This window comes from Anopheles coluzzii, chromosome 2 (genome assembly GCF_943734685.1).
Source record: "Anopheles coluzzii chromosome 2, AcolN3, whole genome shotgun sequence".
NCBI classification, from domain to species: domain Eukaryota; kingdom Metazoa; phylum Arthropoda; class Insecta; order Diptera; family Culicidae; genus Anopheles; species Anopheles coluzzii.
The window spans coordinates 121,609,705-121,630,070 of NC_064670.1; the positions used below are offsets into that span (position 1 = coordinate 121,609,705).

Below are 20,366 nucleotides of genomic sequence, written 5' to 3' on the forward strand. Positions count from 1 at the left end.
AGGTAAGGTCATGCATCGAAAGTGTTCGTTTGATTAGATTTCATTTGACAGAAGATTATCCACCGAATTTGTTACCTATTTAGCTATGTTACGATAAAACTGTTGAGCTTAACCATTGTGAAGAACGCCAATCATGTGAAATACGTAAATTATACTATAGTCTCTCCGTAAATGTTTCGAAATATCGCAATCTTTTCAAACCATCACGACAAGCAACTGTCAAACGAACGGCCTTACTTCTTCTGACAGTTGAGTGGTGTACTTACCTCCTCAACAGACACCCTTCGTTCGCTCGCTTGTCGCGTTCCAGGGTTTGTTTGGTTGATTCACACACATAAAGAATCTCTGGCAAAAAGTGAACCGTCGTCGCCGTCGTCGTCTTCGCTCTCGTCCGCCCATTTTCAGTGCAGTAAGTGAGAAAAGTGCATCCCAATTTCAAGTGGACATTCTACGTGAAGTACAAAATTGTGAACAATAGAACAATTGTGTAGGTTCCCTATACACTCATCGCCCTTTCAACGGCGTTTGACCGCTATTAACACCCCATCTAACCCACCACCCCCAGGAGCGAAAAGAGCGAAATACACAAGGGACAGAACGCGCGAGTGAGGGGGAAAAGTACGGACCAAAGAATACGTTCGTGCACGCACAATATGTGATTATCACGCAATTAAGATAACGCGTCATCCGGATCAAGAAGCGCTCGGTTTGAAGAGGAAACATGGAATTTGAAGAAAAGCGCGTTCTCCTTCCTCTCCGTGTGCGTTTGGGGCGTTTTCTCAGCCGCCCGCTCGTGATATCAACAATCCGCGTGCACGTTCGTGGACGATAAGAAGACATTCTTTACATTGTAATTAAGTGCTCGCTAGATTCTTGCTATCGTGTCCTTTCTCTATGGTTGCTAGGATCCACCCTTCAATCGCTCGCATCGCGCTGATTTATCGCACCTTCTCACGAGCATGCCTCAGAAGGACATTGATCCTGCGGGGCGGGTTTTAACCTCCCGCTGAGTAGTAAGCAAGAGAAGAGAGCGAACAATTCATTTTCCGTTTTTAAAATCTTTAACTTTTTCGGCACAATATTTCATAATAATCGTCCTTCATGTTCGTGTCGCACACCCCGCTCCCAGCAGCCTTTTTAATCCAACCAAAGTCCAGTCTGTTCGCCTTCTTCGCCGTCTTCGACAAACCTGACGACCTTCGTGTCCGTGCCTTTATCTCTCACCGTGCGTGTGTTTGTGTGTGTGTGTGCTCCATGTACGTGTGTTTTCGCTTTAAAAGTGCATGTGCAGATTTCGGTGTGTGCTCTTTAACCAAAAAAGGGCAGACCCCTGCCAGCCAGCTGACGGCGACGGTGTGAATGCAACGCTACACTAAGTGTGTGTGTGTTTGTGTGAGGGAGAGTTTAAAGAGCGAGAAAAAGATGAGCTTTAATCTAAATATTTTCCCGCGAATCACGACAGAAGAGCACAGCATTGTTGTTCGGTAGTGTGTCTGTATGTCTGTTTGCATTTACCTGCAAGCGTAATTTGTTTCCCTTTGTTGATCTTTTGTTTGCTTCCCGTTGCAGCTCGAAATCAAAACAAGGATGTGAAGTGTTATCACAATGCACGATCGTTGCTGAACGCAGAAAAAGAGTCTTTTAAAGTGTGCGTGCGTGTGTGTGTGCCCAAGTGTACGGCGTAATATGTTGCAAAGGGCTTAACTGTGCAGTGCTTGGTTTCTCCCCCCTCCTGCCCCTACACCCATCATCACGATCGCCGAATGAATCAAAGAGTGGCTCCCGACGACTGTACTCTCCCGTTTAGTGTGTGCAATTGATAGGACACGTTCTTATCAACTTGCAGCAGTAGCAGCAGCAGCATCAGCTGGAGTAAAGCCGAGCAAGCAGCCGAATCCGAAAAGTTTGACACTGAACAACGAAAAAGGGACACCAAGCCTCCCACCATGGACACAACGATCGTCGATCAAAAGGGCAACGCTGGCCTACCGATCAAGCTGCCAGGTGAGTTGAATATATCAACCTTTTCCCCAAACCGGATTGACACACGATCACACGATGCCTTGAATTCACGAACAGAATATATGCGACGATCGGGTGGATGATGATGATCATCAGCATGATGTTATGGTTTCTGATGCTCCACCAACACACACACACAAGTACTAGAAAGTGGTGATAGACATTCCAACGTGTACGGGCGGCCGGTTGTGTTGTATGATTTCCTTTCACATATTCACACTGCTTGGACACCACAGATATTGGCAAACGATCGTGGCGAATGTAAACAAAGTTTCAACAGCGCAAGCTCCCGTGATCAGTTTCTTTCTCATTTGCATACACACAAACTCTCACACACATGATCTCATACATGTGTTATAACGATCGGAACCTACCTCCCCCATCCCTTGAGATGCCTTGATGACGTATGTCCTACCGTTTTGTTCGCTTCTCGAGAGAATTTTTAACACGCGGCACAGATGACGAAGCAGTTGCGGATGAGGATGATGATGCTCTTGTCATGCGCCGAGGTGTCGTTGCATATGTGTGTTTGAGGCAACACGTTGGCTAATCGTTAGAGTGTCAATTGTGTAAACAAGTGGGATGGTTTAGCCCGCCCGCCTTGCGCACACGATCATGTCTCGATCGCTGTGGCTTGTAATTTTCATGGCAAGGGAATAGATTAATGAAAGTTTAGATTGAAGATTTTTATATTTTATTTACACTATCAATACTTTTTGTTTAATTTAAAATGGCTCTGTTCTACAGTTATTGTACATTTTCCTGACGCAGACCCAAAAAAATGCGGTTTTAATAAGCCGTTTTAATGAATTACAGAACAAATTTGTCTTTTCTTTTGTAACTAATTCAGTTCAGTTCAGTGTTACTTTCAGCTATCCTAACTCTTCATTAGGACTGCATGAGTTAATGAAGCATAAATACATTTTAAAATTTTAGGGTAAATGGAGCAAACAAGTGTGAAGTCATCATCTGATTCCATCAACGATAAAAGCCTAAAAGTTCTACTGATACAAGGTCTTTGTCTTTCAAGGAGTTGGAATGAAGGAAAAGATTCTAAATGCGCCTTAGCTTCCATTCTACGAAACAAGAAAACAATATCTAGATTAAAATTAAGCTAATTATTGGCACTGCTTAAAGCGCCCGATAAGAAGCCCGAGCAAAACATTTTCGAGCCAAAAAAGCCGATTTGTTGTACATCTCACCTCAAAATTGCCGGAGATTTTGTGCAACAGAAAACATCAGCATCACGTTCACTGTGCCATACCCATTTGGCTGTGTGTGTGTGGCTGTTGTCCTTTGCTCCTAATCCTTGGCAAGTGTCCCACGTGTCCCCATCGTTGCCTTATGTCGCTGTGGTTTGCTTTAGATTTAGGCTAATTTCTTAACAGCATTTATAATTCATACCGAGCAGCGCATTGCGGCGTTGTTTGTATGTGTGTTGTTGCCTCAAAAAAGCCACAATTTAAGATAAACAAAAGTGCTGAAAGTCGTTCATTTTTAAGTCTTTTTTCCGAGCACACAATGAATTGAAAATGGGTTTATTTGACCCGCATTGCAAACTCACACAAACGGCTGTTTACATGCAAATCGCTTACACATCCTTTTAATTTGCAACTCCGCTTTATAATGCGCGCTTAACATGTGGCAAACATCCCCAATCTATCTTGAAATCGCTTCCACGCTCGCTTAGATTAGAGTGCCTTTGTGATCTTCACGATCGTTACGCGCTCGCGAACTCTCTCTCCCTCGCGGTAAGGGTTACACACCGATTTTCCATCCCAACCCCCTCGATCACGTTACCGGCTTACCGGGCCACGCTTCTACCGTGTGCTACCCGAGCTTTATGACCGATGCCAAATGAAGAGCGCTGCTGTAAAGTTTTCCCAGTTCAAAGCCAAACCAGAAGAAAGCGTTCCGCTGGAGTAGTTTGTGGGGCTTAGCTTTGGACCCGTTTGCACCCCGTGAGCGAGCATTGTTTTGTTCCCTGTTGGGACGCTTTTCTATCCTCTCCCTCTACCCATCGCACGGGCAAACCCCTAACCGCAATGAGGTGAAGGTGAAATCGGCTAATAGATAAGGTTCGCAACCTTAATTGAAACGAGACGCGCGCGATGGTGCTTTATTGCGCCACTGGAGAAGCGAACGGTAGTTCGGTAGCTTCGGATGCACCTGACACGAGTACAATGTGCGGGGGAGGGACTAGCTGTACTCCTAAGGAAGAAAATAACAACAAAAAAATCCCAACAGATCGGTAGTGGGTGCTGGTCTGCGTTGCGAAGAGAGTTTTGTTCGACCGGGTAAAAGATTAAGTTCCCGTGACGATTTTGCTTAACGTTTCGCTTCAATTTTCTTTTGCTTTGTTTGACTCTTCATTCGTTCAATTTTTATTGATCTATCTTTGTATTGGAGGTGGAAAAAAGCAAAAAAAAAGGAATGATTACTGGTATGTTTTAATTATAACAGGTTTGTGTTTTTTGCACGAAAATAACTCCTTTTTACTAATGAGAGAGAGTTTGTTGCTCAATAAAAAGCCTGTTTCGATACAAAATCGTTAATTAACATTGATCTTATAGAAATTTGGACTCTCGCTTCCCATTGTTATCCGCTCGCTAATGTCATTGCAATCATTAGTCACTTCGCGGCAGCAAAGAATTCTTCACCTTCACCTACGACTGGCCTGCGAACGCGAACGGACGCGTGGGACAACAGCCGCGTGTGTTGATGAGTCAGAGAGAGCCCGCACACGTTCGCATTAGTCACAGGAAGTTAAATCGACACACCAACAACCCCTTGGGCCGGTGTACCGGCTTTCGTGTGTCGAATAGTGAAGGTTTAATTTAATTTAGTAAAATTTATACAACCCTTCCCAGTGGGGAGTTTGTGCTCGCCTCTTGTTTAGCGCAGTGGAATTCATTTTTAAGGGAACTCCCTTCTATAAAAAGGTAGCATTCAAATTGAGCATTTTAACTGTTAAGCCCCTTCCAAAAAGAAGGGCATCAAATGTGTAATTTAATGTGTGACGTTCAGCAACAAAATGCTGTCATTGTTTTGTTGTGCCCAAGCGGCCCGGGCGATGCTGTCGAAGGAAAAGCATTTGAGTTAAACCAGCCAGGGGTTAAGGTTGAACCGGAACTACTATCTATACCCCCTCTGGTGGAAAGGTGTTTTACGGCCTTCCTTTCTTTGCCCTCCCGTTGATTTCTTTCTTATCATCACGGAAGCTCATGATCGCGTGTGAACGAACGCGCAAAGAAGAGCATCCGCTTTGCAGTTGCAGTTGCGTTGTGCTGCAGAAATGCAGAAATGCGGTACAAAAAGCGGCGGGCACACTCAAGACAGATAAGCAATTACGATAGGAGGGAATTTTCTTGTGGAAATTAAACGCGCACAGTTGAATAAAACATGTCTCTCTCTCGTTGACTCTGTTTTTTTCCTCTCATTTGAAAGTGGGTTTAGCTCTATCAATGCTTTTCTTACATGCGTATCATCTAACGCACACTCACACACGTATCCGACACGAAGACTAATTTGCCATTCGAACTCCAAAACCGGTAAACAGAAGGTAAAAAAAAACAGCAACAGAAAAGCAAAAAATAACACACTCGTTATTTCCTGCCGTTCACCGAATTCCAACAGCAAACAGCTAAAAGACACCTTCCTACGGGACTACTGTTGTCGTGGTTTTGGTGTGCTGGTTGATGATTACCGTTGCTTGGTTGGGCTTGGGGTTTTTTGTTTGCCCTACCCTCTCTATTATGGTTGTGTGCAGTTAAAAAAGCGAATCAAACGCTGCTGAAGAAACACCACACTGTCTGTCACAGCCCACAATGTGTGAGGAGCTTCTCCACACAGCTCTAGCGAGGTGGAACGCGGTGCAAATTTCTTTTCGCTGTCTTGGAGATTTTTTTATTCTTTTTGCGTTAGAGTGGAGTGATAAAAGAGGACGGAAATGGTTCCGATATGGGAATAAAGGTAGGGAAAAAATGCGTGACACATATACGCACGGGCACGGTAACGTGAAGCGCGGCTGCTTCCTTCCGTTGCAACGTGTAATGTCGCGCGCAAGAGGCCCATAAAATGCAAATTTTCAACCTGTTGTTACAGTGATGTGGGTGTGTTAAGTATGTGGGTGAGACACAATTTGTAATGGGTTACATGTGTTTAATTAAAATTGGTTAGAAATAAGGTAATATTTTGACACGAAAAGGGATTCTGGATCTACTTTAAGTGGGATTTGAACAGACGCCTTTTTGCACACTGCGCCAGGACGCTCACTATGTAGCCACGGTTGCTCACACGCTTAGTAGCGTTAGAAGTGAGTGAGGTATTTACATACATCTCATTGCATTACACAATGTGACTCAAAATTTGCCCATTCAAAAACTAACAAACACCAAGTCTTACCTGGAGGGGGAGGTTTTAATATCCCTTCACAAAAATAAGAGTAAAAGTGAAATGCCCAAGGTTATTAACGCACCACCACCATTAACACATTCTCTCACTTTCCTCGACTAGCACCATGCCTACGGGTGCCTTCTCCTCCTTCCCTCTCACCCAGAAGGTCATATGTTAATCGTACACAATTTTGGTTAACCTTGGCCTCACCACCATTCAGGCTCTATCCCACATGCGGGACACCGAAAGCCGCAAGTGTTGTTACTGGAAAGTTCGGGCATTTTTCGTGCCGGTTTTTTGTTTGATAAAAAAACGGGTTAAAATACCATCACCACCCGGGTGGCAAGCTTGTCGATGCGTTGAAGGTAAAGTGTGTGTGTCGTCGTGTTAGCAGCGAATAGTTGGAAAGATCGATAAAATGTTAAAACTCGAAATTGTTGGAATGGCACCGACAAATGGGAAGGATGCTCTGTAAAGTAAGTGACAGCTTTTGCGAAGGCACAAGTTTTGTAGGATTTTAATTGGGCACAAGGTGTTTGTGCAAATTAAGTGTGGCTGTGTGTGTTTTTAATGAAATTGTAAGAAATGTTGCTCGTTCGAGACGAATTCAACAAACGAATTCGGAAGCTTTGCTGATTAAGCTATTCTTTGTGCAACAATTCCGCAAAGTATTTAGCCTTCATAAATATTCAACCGCGCAGTTTTAGTGTCGGACATGTGACGTTGGATTTATTCCACCAGAACCGGGTGCGCTACTGGAGTTTTCGCTTGATGCGAACGTGTCAATCCGTCGACAAGAGCTGACTGGCGGACAGCTGGTAGATTCTTTTACACCCCTTTTTTCTCTCTTGACTGTAAGTTATGCCATTAAGAAGGAAGTTATTTTAGCCAGAAAAGGGGTACAAAGGGAGAGACAGCAACATCACAGCACAGTAAGAAACAGTTGTCGTGAATTCCGAATGAGCGTTAATCTGGTAGAATTTTTAATGTTTTTATGCTTCACATGTTGTATTCATATGTTGAGCCGTTTTTTAGTAGCAAAGGTACAGATGATGAAGTAGATTTTTATGTGTAGGAAATAAGCTCTTCAAAGGTTTAATTACTTTAAGCTAGAAATTAACGAACCGAAGCTAGAACCACCACTTCCTGCAAAAAAGGCACATAAATATGGACGAGTTTTTAATTTCTTCATCACCTAAAATCAATCATCTGTGCTGCATCTGTCCAGCCACATAGGTACTACCATCCGGTGGATTTCCGAACCTTATTATTTCACACCAAACGCCAAATCAGTGGAAACCGGACGTTTGCCACACAAAGAAAGGGAGATGATCCATATGCACACCCCTCCTTGGAGATGGAGTGAAGCGACCGCGAAGGGAGTGAAAGGGCTAAAAGGGAAGATGCCACGCCACAAATGATGCCCCCCCCCCCCCCCCCGTGATCATTGAATCATGAAAGTGCTTACTGGCGGAAATGAATGCTTACATGATGACGATTTGCTGCGTTTGCTTTCGTTTGCACTGATTCTCTCTCGCACAAAGCACAGTAGAAGCGGAGAGACACGTCCCTGGGCGAAGAATAGACGCGCACAAGTGAACTAATATTGACCGGAAGAAGGGTTGGCGAAAGAAAGGTGCGTTTGCTGGAAAAATGGAAAATGGAAATAATGCTGTATTATTTCAAGATGACACAGCCAACACACGCCCAACCTAATCCCATTTCCTTCCTAAAAGATTGTAACACTGCGATAGTAACACTTTGTACGGCCATCTTACCCGTGTCCATTCGTCAACATTATGATAGTGATTAGCATCATTAAAATGATTGCAAACGCTGTATGATGCTGGCTGGCAGTCAACTCACTCAAGTCATCTTCAAATACGATAGTATCACGCTCATGCTCTATATAAAGGCTGTTTTAGTGTAGTGAAGAGGAAGTTAAAGTTACACAAACTTGTTCCCTATTTTTTCTACTCTCACTCTCTGCTCTGAAACATCCTACAAATGTCATTTAGAAATTGATTTAACTCTCCTGCCAGCTCTTCCTATCACTCCCTAGGGGGGGGAACTGAAAACGATTACCAAATAAACGATTACCCTCTTGTGCGCTGCTGGCTCACGATTCCGGCGAAGATTGCGACTGAGGGATTTCGCACAAAAATCTAATCCCCTAATTTTTTCCTGAAGGGGTGATTGAAAATGTGCTGCTTTTTGCTTGGCTATTTACATCACCAAATGGCAGGAACGACACCCCTGCTTCCAACAAGACAAATGTTTACCTTTTTTGCTCCCTCCTTCGTCCACATGTGGAACATGAGTTCTGAGGAAGACGAACACCATCTCCTGCAACACGTGTCTGTTGTTGCCGGTGTGAATTATGGGAGTTTGCGCGCGATTTTTTGTGTGTATGTCATCGTTCTATGTCTGCCACAAAAAAAAAAGAAGCTATTTTTGGGGTGCACAGGAAACGTTATTAGGTTGGCAAAAATAAATAAATAATTTAATCACTTTGCTTCTTCTTCGATTGCGTGCAATAACTTTGTGCTTCCTGTGCACTAACTTTTGACAACGAATCAATGTGTGTCCACTCCATTAACCGGATTGGGTTAGGGATTTGTCCGGTCCCGGGGAATCCTTTAGGGAGCGGTAAAGAGTTTCACGAGAGGGTCGTCGAATGAACGAATGAAGAACCCTTTAATACAAGAAGTTGATAGTTTGAACCTTTGGTTGCCGTCAATATTTGATGCATCTGTTTTAGAGCTCCTCTCCTAACTTCAGATTTGACTTGAATCTCATTTTAATTATGTCAGATGGCAAAAGCAGAGCCCAAAAACAAAATTGCCCTCCCCAATAACCATTCTGTGGCACCATTTCACACCACACAGTTTATAGTCAATGTTTGTCAATTGGCAGTGTTCGCTAGTTCTCATGCCACATGGCGACATTAAACAGTAGAATGTGTTTGAGAAAAAGCAGACCCTTTCCTTGGGGCTCATCAAACATCTGTCTTGAGCGCAGCTAATGGAACACGGAGCTGAAATGTCAAGAGAGAAAGTACTCGAAAAGATCCACCGAAAGTGTGAGCTCCAGGGGCTCCCGTTAAATAATAGTGGTGGCGAAGATTCACTTGAGCCCATCGCTTTCAGGTTCAAGTGCGTTTTCGGTTGTGATAGACGTTCAAGATATGATGTTGGATGAGGATGATGATGCTGCTGCTGATGAAGTGTCACGCCAAGGTTTACTCTTGAAAAGACACTTGATAAGTGATTGATGCCGGTAGTAGTGGCGGTACTGGTGGTGATGGTTTGCCCTTCGCTGATGTGAAAATGACGTGACATTGGCATTTAACTTCTGACCCAAAGCGCGGGTCATCATCGCTGGGGTGGATGAAGGAATGCACATTTTTGTTTACTCGACACACACACTTTCCCACCGACAAGCAGCAGGCAGGCAGGTCGTACGAAGGTCGACCACCACAGCCGACGAAGGGCTGTGGCACATTCCGAAACCCAACCGTTGTGTCTGTCCAGCCAGCCAGTAGGAAAAGGAAGTATTTTTCCATACTTTGAGGGTGGAAGCAACAAGGGGGGGAACCCAAACAGGTTGTTGTTTGTGCTGACGCTGGCTAGAATTAAATCACTCACATATGCAACACATGTGGAGGGTGTACGACTCCCCCTCCTTGCATGTGTGTGCGTGTGTCTGTTGTTTACATGTTACACTACACGCTGACACAATACAGCGCCATAACAAACATTACACCGCATGCAGGCGCGCCGCACGAAACAACGCATTAGTGTGGTGTCATCGTTGCTTTCGGGGCGCGCGCTGCTCAGAATCTCTTATGTGGTGTGGTGTCTGCTTGCCTGCCTACTCCCTCTGAGCTGCTGGTACACACTCGGTAAAGGTGATGGCTTGGCGTTATAAACGGCTGTAGTGTAGGCTTGGAGCAGTGATCACACACAAAAAAAACTAAGTGCATTTTCTGCATGCCCACCACAACAAGGCCTTATTTCCGCATTGCTTCACAACCGAGTGCGAATATACAAGAGACACAGTGGCACAGACAAACACCAAAACAGGCTTGGGGGCTAAAGATATATAGAGCAACACACCACCATACGGCTTGGGAGGCATAATTAACGTGCGCCGCGCGCGCCGTCGTCATGGTTGCGCCGCCGCCTTCCCCTTTCAGAGTGGGTTAAGTAATTGTAATCGCGCGCATTTTTGTTATGGTCTTTGTTTTGATGTATATGAAGAGAAGGAGGCGCGATCTTCTCCCTCCTTGTTTCAGACATGCCTCTCTCGTCCATACAATGTTGTAAAGATTCTTTTCTTTTGCAACAAAGAGAAAACAGCTCCAGAAGTTAATCGGATTGATATTGGGTTCGAACACGAGACGTTTGATGCAGCAGGCTTAGGCCCTTACCATGACACTAAACAACTGTTTTCTCTTAGCAGGCGTTAAAATTCTTGCTGTTTCATCTTACTCTTACTGATAAGATCATTATACAATAGAAAGTTAAATGGTTCCAAAATAACATTCTTTCTTTGTTTAACCCACTTTAAAGCAACCGAACAGGGTTTGTTCCGCCCTACCCTTTCTGATGTCAGTTGTTTTGCAACGAACAATTACGCAACGTTCCTCTCGCAGCCCGAAACACCCAAAACTTCTTCCAACCACCACATATACACACACAAAGGCAGAAACACACATGTGTAACAAATGGTAGCTAATGGTGTAGCCTGTCCCGCCCTGGGCACAAAACCCCGGCCACGGCCAATTGCGCGATGGGCGATAATGCACGTGGGCAAAGAAGAAGGCGTATCGGGCCCAAAAACCGAACCGACCAGAAAGCGCGCAACCCAACCCCGCGCGTGCATTAAACCACGCGATGATGCACTTTCCCTTCTGGATCGTGTGTAACCCACACGACGGCCTTGCCTAGCCTTCGGTTCCATACACGCCCGTTAATCCAGTGCAGTGAGAGGGTGGGCTGGCGTGTTTTACACGATGTTTCTATTAAGTGGGCCCACGCGGATGCGCCTTGAAAGTAGGTAGGAACTTGTCGAACGGACTTTGTACTGGTTGTTCCCTTACATGATTCTATAGCTTCATTTTCATTGGATTAGCTAACTTCTTGATAAATTAGTAGCTTTATTTCTGCTTTCGTTTGCTTTGCCTCGTGCTGATAAAAACGATAAAGGACGACAGAGAGGGTGGCTGCCGGAAACGCACACTGTCTGCGGGTGGTAGTAGTAATTGCATGGAACAGCCGAACCACTGCGTGATAATGTTTTCCATGGCTTCTTGTGTTCGTGCCAGAAGGCGCGGGTCACCGGCAAGGACACTTAAGATAAAAAAGGCGATGTAATGTAGGTCACAACCACCATTCGACGGGTGTTCGACGGGTGGTCGATAACGGAGAGCAGCAAAGCCCGGGGTGGTGTAGATTATCACATTTGATTGGAAACACTTAGCCAGTGAGCGGTTGTTAATTAACTCCGAACGTAATTATGTTCCAACGTTAGGATGACTAATACTGCAGGAAAGAGTGTGCTACACTCAGGAGACAACTTTTTAAAGGACACAATTTACACGACTAAGATGTAAAAGTTGCTGGGGACGAATTTGACACCTAAAATTGCTACTAAAAGCTTTCTATTAATAGCTCCTTATTGATCTGTGGTGGTGGCTACCAAACCTAGTACAGTTTTAAAGGACGTTTGAAATTTGATCCCGAGGCTAATTTACTTAGCCCGCGCCTGTTTCCGCAGGTACTTCCTGCAAATCCAATAACACCTTCCCGTTAATGTGATGTCTTAGTTGCACTATTTATAGGTATTATTATTGAATTAGTATGCTCGATTTGGTATTTTTGCTTTTTCAACGTTCTACCATAGTTTTCGGTCTACTCTGTCCTATCTCTCCTCGCAATAAACACCTTGCAAGCTCGATTGTCCGGCATGATGACTGTTGACGTTCTCATGATTTAATGTAGGCTTTCGGCTGTAAAAAGAGCAGTGGAAAGCACTTGCGCTCTCTCTACCCGTAACATAAATCAAACCCATTGGAGGTCTAATTGTGCAGCACAAACACTTCCCGATTATTACCTTTCACCACTCCATGATCGTCAGACTCTTTTGCGCCGACTGTTGAAATGGAAGAGCGTGAATAGGGGAGCGGAGCACGAAATAAACCAGTGAAACAACAAACATACATATAAATCTACACCAGTTGCAGTCTTAAAGGCAGCGTTTGCCCTTCGCTCCGTAAGCATTTCGTTTTACATCTTTACATAAATCGTACGGGGTTGGCCACCCACAAACATTAGACCGGTGTGACCTGCACACACCGACGCTTTATGGCCACCAACGACGTGGCCAACACATTCCAACACCTTCGCAGGGCTTTACGATCGGAAAAAAGAGGCGGCCTTAGGTTACCATAGAAACCCATTCTGATCGATTGTGATTGTATAAGCGTTCACTAACGAACTGTTTTTCTTTTCTTTTCTCTCGCTGTGTGTTTGCCAGGTGCACCATTGAATCCTCCCATGATCGACTCGACGGAAGATCCACATCCCAGCCTGTCCGACTGGCACGACTACGAACCGAACCTGGAGTTTGATGACACCGAGCTGACCCACCCGTCGCCCGAACCGGGCACCACCACCGTGTTTGATGATATCAACTATTCCGGTACGTTTGTGTCGCCCAACACGCATTGGCAACGGTCCCAACCGTATGGGGAGGACAGCTTTGACAGCTTAATGGCGTTGGTGGTTATGCACCGTATAAATCGGTCAGAAAAAGCGGGCTCTGCACTGCACAAACCTGTTGATTTTTCGGGAGTTGAATGGGACACGCAGAATCGCACCCTACCGGAGACTACGGAGAAGAGTGGTTTATGCTAAATAATTCACCCCGTTGGCAACGGGCCAAATGGCAAATCATGGCATGCTCTGACGGCTTTCACGTGCAAGCTGCAAGCTGCACTTTGCACTCCAGCTCCAGGACACTTGTGTTCCAGTATGGTGAATTGCTTTTTAGGGAAAAAGATAACCTTGTTTTGTGCGATGATTTAAATTAGACAAATTATTTAATTGGTTGGGCTTTTTGTGCTCTGTCTGATATTAAATGGAACCCCCGTGTGCAACTTACAGGGTTTTCCAGGGGTTTTCAAAGTTGTGGGAAACTTCCTTGATTCTTTCTTATGGGAATTGAACTTGATATGTTGATAATTGGACTCTATGGCACTCTTTTTGGTCAGAATCCAATTGAATTCCTATTGCGAATTCAGCAAGGTTGCTATAGAGTCCAATTCCCATTGCATTTAGTTCATTTCACGTAAGCAAGAATCAATAAAGTGTCCCACAGCTATTAAAACTCCTGGAAAACCCTGTATACTTCACCCTGTAGTCGTTATCTTTTGCCCCGTTGCCTTCACTGCCTCTGATATCGTGAGTCTTTCCCCTCAATACACACTTTAGGCATAGAGCACACACACACCCGTTATCGATAACGGGGACACACGCGAGCTCTCAATCGACTGGAAGGGAAGAGGTGTAAAAGGGTGATGATGTCAACGCTCTGGCACCATCATCATCATCGCAGTGCCGTGTCATATCGCACCGTTGATGGAGTGTGGCCGTCTGCAGTAACTAATTTTCTAAACGCAATTTCCATTTTTTTTCTACAGCCGAATTTGAAATCCCCTCGGAGGACGAAATCATCAAAACTACGCTCGAGGCGGACAACTACGAGGAGCAGTTAACGATGGTTGGGGTAAGTGTGTGTGCGCGAGAGAAGAACCTTTTGTTTTACCAATTTACTGCGAACTAACCTTAAACTGTTCTCTGTTCTTTTTTCAGCACGACGAAAATGCCATCCGGAAGGACTTTAAGCGACGAAAATTCATCGAATTCATCGGCACGGACAAGCAGGGCCAGCCGATCATTGCCATCTACGCCTGCCGGCTGCCGGAGCGGAAAGACCTGAACTCGAATATTTTTATTGAGTGAGTATCAGTGTGCTCTGGGTGTTCGATCTCTAATTGGCTGCGAGCGCCTGGGAAGAGACATTGTAAACGCGACACCATGAGGCGCGCACCATATGTTATCTTAAGTTGAGGGGGAGTGTGGGTGACTCAATCGGACAATCGGTGGAGTTTCTGTGTAAATTCCCCTGTTGTTGATTGCACTTTTGGTTCATTTGCATCAATCATGTGTGCGGGAAATACGGTGCGTTTGAAGCAAAACCATGCAGGATGATGTAATGAAAGCGCAAAAGAAAGTGCCGCAAGTGTCATCGGGTTAACTATAAACAACAAGAAGCGTCGAAAGGAGCGAGAATGGGAGAAGTCAGGGAACAAGGACAATGTCCGTGACGAATGATGTAATGAAGGCACACTAGAAAGCCCCACGCGTGTCATCGCGTTAAATATAAACAACAAGAAGCGTCCGAAGGCAGACGAGCGAGAATGGCAGAAGCTAGGAAGAGGCAAACTCAGATGGTTTGATGTTTAATGGGAATTTCCTGCGCTGCCTGAACGTCCAATCAATGTATTGTTATTAGGATGTTCGTTCAACGACACATGCTTGCCAAATGCCTTTCAAGCAGTGTCTGTATTCTGTTTATTTACTGCAATTGGTAGCTCTTCTACAAGAAATATTACCTTTTTCTATCACTTCTCGGGAAAACCCCCGTTCCCAATGCGACCTAGAACCAGTGCAAAAGACAAAATTCAACCGAAAGTGGCAAAAAAGTAACACTTTCTCTCTCTCAACGTCTCCCTGACCCAAATTTCTATCCGCAGTGAAGAAGTAAGAATGATTTTCCGGCTCATTTACCATCTGCGTTTGCTGCGCGAATTCTCCGTACGCGACCCGCCGTCTTCTCGGGAAAGTGACTAGTTTTCCTCCCTCTTTTTTCAAAATTCAAAGAAAATCTATGGGACGCGCTCAGCAAAAAGGAAAGCGACCGGCGCGAGAAATAATATATTGCGCACACACACACACACACACACACACACACACACACACACTTTTCTTTTTCCCCGCGGGTTCCGTTCCGGGAAAAGAACTCGAGAAAATTCACTCCAAACCCCGTGCAAAATGAAGTGTGTCGGTGAGCGTGGATGTATCTCCTGGTGAGGCACAGTTCGACAACGCTTCGGAAAAGCGATTCAAAACCTTCCCTTTTTTTAATGTCACTTGTTAACGATCGCTATTCCGCTAGTCGTCTGGAAAGCGCGTAAAGATAAACACACCGATCACCGAAACGGAAAAAGGGGGAAGAAAGAGGGGGGGGGGAATTAACGAGGCCACCATTAGGGACGAAAATAAAATCCCTCACCTCGGGGGCGCGCGCGCGCTGCCTTGCCTCTGGTTGGTGTTGTAAGACAACTGTAAACTTAGAACAATCTCCTCCCGTACGTTGCCGGATGAGGTGACGTACGAAACCTTCCCAAAGGCAAAGAAAAAATAACTATCAAAGAAAAGGGCACATTACTACACGTTAGTGCGTTACCGAGGCAGAACCGATCAATTAGCAACATTAACTCAAACGGCGACCGTTCGGCGCGCCTACCTGCCCTAGCGACTCATATTTCTCTACACTTTCCCGAGGGTCAAACACGACGTGTCGAAGCGGAGCCCTTTTCCCTTCTGTATGACCGGTACCAGCTTGTTTACATTTACCCAAAAAAGAACCACCCCCTGTACACAACATTCTAAAACAAGCGAGAGAAGGAGAGAGAAAGTGTGATCTGCTTGTTACGCCATCGGTACATGATGTGTTTCTTTCCTCTCGGGGAGGACGCTTATGACGTCTGCTGCCGGCCCCGTTAGACCATCGGGAAAGGGGTTGGGTTGGGGTTTTTTTTTCGCGCGAAAGACATTGTACCTCATCGTCGCGTTGTGTACTACCCCCGTTTTGCGTTGCACGAGTTGCAACAGCAACAAACAGCCATCCCTTTTCCAACGCGGGCGAAGTTTGCTTCTCACCCACGGCGTGCGGCACTTGACTTTGGTTCTGTTGGTTTGATTTTCTTTCTTTCTCGCCTGTCCGTTGGCTCTTTTCTCTTCTCTCCCACCGAGAGCAGCAGCTGGCGGTGCAAGAATCACATCCACGCTCGTTGTTTAGCCGTGTTGTCGGGCGTGTGATTCTCGATCCTCGATCGTCTGTCTGAGATCGTTAGACAGCACAGTATCACCGCACGATCGCTACCGTGAAGTCGTGTTCTTAGCACGGGTCCGTTATTTTTTCACAGTTGGGGACAAACAGTTGATCGTGAATCGTTTGAACATTCAATAATAGAGCATTACAAAGTGATATAGAAGAGTAAGAGACTTTTTTAAATGTACCAAGCAAGTGGTTTACCCAGTGAGAAGTAGATCCTTTTGTGAGTTGCTCGTGCTTTGTGGTGATATGTGACACAATCCCGTACTCATCCCGCTCGTTTCGGCCATTCCAGTTTTATCATCAAATCGATGGAAGAATTCGTCCAGAATGACTACATCATCGCGTACTTCCACCAGGGCATGAAGGACAACAACAAACCGGCACTCCAGTTCCTGTGGAATTCCTACAAGGAGCTCGATCGCAGCTTCAAGAAGAATCTGAAGAAACTTTACGTGGTAAGTTCATGATGTGGCCTGGCAATGACGATCATGAAGTTCCGACTCATCATCCTCTTCCCATAACACGCACTGCCACAGGTACATTCGACCACCTTCATCAGGATGGTTTGGTTCTTCTTCAAACCGATCATCAGCGAAAAGTTCAAGAGCAAGCTAATCTACACGAGCAGTCTGGACGAGCTGAAGCAATCGCTCGGCCTTAACACGCTGAAGGTTCCGGATCCAGTGAAAGAGTATGTATTCGGGTAGTGAGGATGAAGCTGGAACATGTCTCTTCAACCCTCTTCTCTCTCTCTTCTATGATGCAGATTCGATGAAAAAATTAACAACGGCACCCGGTACACGCTGCGGGGCAGTAAATCTAGTCTGAAGAGCAGTCGGTCACTCGAGAACCTGCCCAAGTCGGCCCAGTTCGGCGTGTCGCTGCGGTTCATCATCGAAAATAGCGCCTGCCTCAACTGTATACCGCCGATCGTGCGAAAGTGCGTCGACCATTTGTCACTACCGGACGGTAAGTGTGTGTGTGTGTGAGCGGTGTTTATCAAAGAAAGCGACAGACTCTCTCTCCCATGAGTAATGGGGTGTACGTACGGGAGAGATGACGCGACAAGTGTCTTTAATTGTCGGTTTTATAGGAGGATCCGAGGATGCATCATTCATTTCGTTGAAAGCGTGTGCGTCTGGATGGATTAAATCATCCGAATTTGTTTATATCTTGCAGATGCAAAGAAGCAATCGGTTTGAAAGAGAAAAAAATAGGTCGAAGAAACGGGTTCTTGGTATCGGATGTATGATATGGAAGCGTTCGTTAGTAGAAAAGCTGAATGACCGAATAGAAGTCGTTCGAACCTTAAGCTGTAAAGGATATGAAACAATCCAAATCCAGTAGTTATATGTTATAAGCATTTCTGCTTCTCTTACCATTTATCAATTTCTCCTCTCTTGTGCTCCCCAACAGTGGTTGAAACGGAAGGCATTTTCCGGCGGTCCGGCAACTACGCCCGAATAAAGGAGCTGCGGGCGAAGATCAACGCCGGCGACGAGGTGCAGCTCTCCAACGAAGACACGCACGTCGTCGCCTCGCTGCTGAAAACGTTCCTGCGCGAGCTAGAGGAACCGCTGCTCACGTACGAGCTGTACGAAGACATTACCCAGTTCGGTGAGTGGAAGACGGAAGAGACGCGCTCGCGCAACGTGAAGCAGCTGCTGCGCGAACGGCTGCCGGAGGAAAACTACGAGCTGTTCAAGTACATCGTCGAGTTTTTGGGCAAAATAATGGAGCGCAAAGATTTCAACAAGATGACCTCCTCCAACCTGGCGATCGTGTTCGGCCCGAACCTGATCTGGCCGAAGCAGGAGCAGATGTCGCTGGACGAGATCGGCCCAATCAATGCGTTCATCGACTACGTGCTGCAGCACCAGGACGACATCTACTTTGTGGACATTAACAAAAAGGATCGCGGTGCGTACGATTAACAGCGACTGATTTAAGGGCCGGATTTGGAGGGGGGTGGCCAGCAGCAGAAGGATCACACATTGGAACGTAAACATTCTACTATTTCACAAAGCGATAAAGGTGACGGAGTATATCATAGAGCTGTTTTTCTTCGATGTAGGGAAGATGTTTTCCTTGCAAATCAATCTAACCTAGCGTAGAGTGGCGCGGCATACAGTCAGCGTAGCAAACAAAAAACTTATAAGATTTAGTAACAGAAAATGTTAGCTTTAAGGGAATTGAACACGGGGAGGGAACAATGTATGAGAGACTGTGTGTGTGCGCGTGTGTATAGGTCCTGAGATTGTGTATTTGCATAAGTATAGTTGTATTTGAGGGGGGAAAAGGTTTAAAAGGTTGCATCATGGTGCACCAGAGCACAGGGTGAGGATTTCTTTTAGAAGCTTTCCTTTCCCTATTTTCCCATTTGTTCTAGTGTTACAAGTGTAAGATGATTTTAAATATGAAATTTAAACAGAGAGTGTGTGTGAGAGAGAGAGAGAGAGAGAGGGAGCGAGTGAGTGCGTGCGTGTGTTAGATAGCTATTGTGTAAATCGGAATTCGGTTGGAATTGATGTTACGGCGAGCATGAGACCGGGAGCGACAGTCTTTTAAAACAGCCTGTTCTGTTGTGTGTGTGTGTTGTGTGGAGAAAGGATTTAAAGGTGTATAAAGAAAAAGGACAAGAAGCACACGCCGACGCGCAGGTACAGGAGACAAGAAGCAAGATAGTCAGAGAATTATGAATTGTTGATCATTTATTATAATTATTATTATTTTTTAGCAGAATATATTCTAACAAGCAGAGCTCTAGTAGGATAACGGTGAACCGAATGCGTAGCGGGATGAGGATACAAAACGAATAGTGAAAAGGAAATGGTTAACCATAGTGTGCACACAGCCCCACAAGCGTGTCTCCGTGGCCTCATCGCCCAGCGACACACGCACATATCCTCGAAGAGGGAAAACCAAAGAAAGGCAAGGAAACTATAAACACAAAATAGCAGAAAATAGCACAAAACTACTACTACTATCCGCATTTGCGGAGTGGAAAATACATAGTTTTACACAGTCCCGTCCGTACAACGCCAACAGAGTGTGTGTGTCCATGTAGTTAAATAGAAAGGGAACAGATAACAACAAATACACAACCCCAAACTAAATAGCATCAGCTCCCAAGCTCTAGTACTACATAGTGTTGTAAAACAATCAGCAATAGAGAGAGAGAGAGAGAGAAGTGTTGTACCGATTTTAGCAAACAATTTACGAACAAACGAGAAAAACTACTAAAAAGAAGGCCAAACACAGTTTTAATCCCGTGAATTTTAATATTTAACTTTAAACAAAGGAAGGAGAAAAGCAAAAATGGCAGAAAAACAAAGCAGCAAAACGAAACAATTGAACCAAGACTAGAAAAAGGGGGTTTGACGTCGAGACGCAAGACGGTAAAAACACATCCAAACAAGGAATATACAAGTATTAAACTCAAAACTCAAATCAATTATTCAATGATAGGGCATATTATGCGACAAAACACACATACACACACACAAAAGTATATCAAAAAACCATCCAAAATTCATGAAATATATAAAGAAACTACTGCTACTACTACCACTACAACAACACTACATACTATCTCCCTACTGTATCCTCGGACTACTGAGATAAAAACGCAAACGCAACACAAATTGCGTGTGAGATTCAAAACAAACAAAACAAACAAACAAACAAACAAATCAATAAATTTACAAATGTAATAAACAACCTGTCGTTGTTGTTACCAGTTTGGGGTGTTTTTGTTTCTT

The 20,366-nt window shown here is 44.9% G+C and overlaps 1 protein-coding gene across 4 annotated transcripts; it reads left to right on the forward strand.

Annotated features, from left to right (window-relative positions):
* The first annotated feature begins 288 nt into the window (after positions 1 to 288).
* Positions 289 to 20,347, forward strand: LOC120950575 (rho GTPase-activating protein 68F). 4 transcript variants are annotated; one of them, XM_049607435.1, is made up of 10 exons: positions 309 to 409; positions 1,133 to 1,495; positions 1,570 to 2,004; positions 12,958 to 13,122; positions 14,123 to 14,208; positions 14,295 to 14,440; positions 16,898 to 17,060; positions 17,142 to 17,296; positions 17,372 to 17,574; positions 18,022 to 20,347. In XM_049607435.1, the coding sequence occupies exons 3-10, from the start codon at positions 1,947 to 1,949 to the stop codon at positions 18,537 to 18,539; spliced, it is 1,494 nt and encodes a 497-aa protein (XP_049463392.1). In that variant the 5' UTR covers positions 309 to 409; positions 1,133 to 1,495; positions 1,570 to 1,946; the 3' UTR covers positions 18,540 to 20,347. The 4 variants fall into 4 exon arrangements, with proteins under 4 accessions (XP_040224647.1, XP_049463392.1, XP_049463391.1 ...); XM_049607434.1 differs by having other exon boundaries at positions 312 to 409; positions 1,130 to 1,495; XM_040368713.2 differs by lacking the exon at positions 1,133 to 1,495 and having other exon boundaries at positions 289 to 409.
* The last annotated feature ends 19 nt before the right edge of the window (positions 20,348 to 20,366 follow it).

What these genes read in the sequence shown, in the direction of transcription:
- LOC120950575 (XM_040368713.2), top strand. Translation starts at nt 1,947, where the DNA reads ATGGACACAACGATCGTCGATCAAAAGGGCAACGCTGGCCTACCGATC. An exon ending in GTTCCGGATCCAGTGAAAGA is followed by an intron (nt 17,297 to 17,371) that starts GTATGTATTCGG and finishes TCTATGATGCAG; the next exon opens with ATTCGATGAAAAAATTAACA. An exon ending in CCATTTGTCACTACCGGACG is followed by an intron (nt 17,575 to 18,021) that starts GTAAGTGTGTGT and finishes GCTCCCCAACAG; the next exon opens with TGGTTGAAACGGAAGGCATT.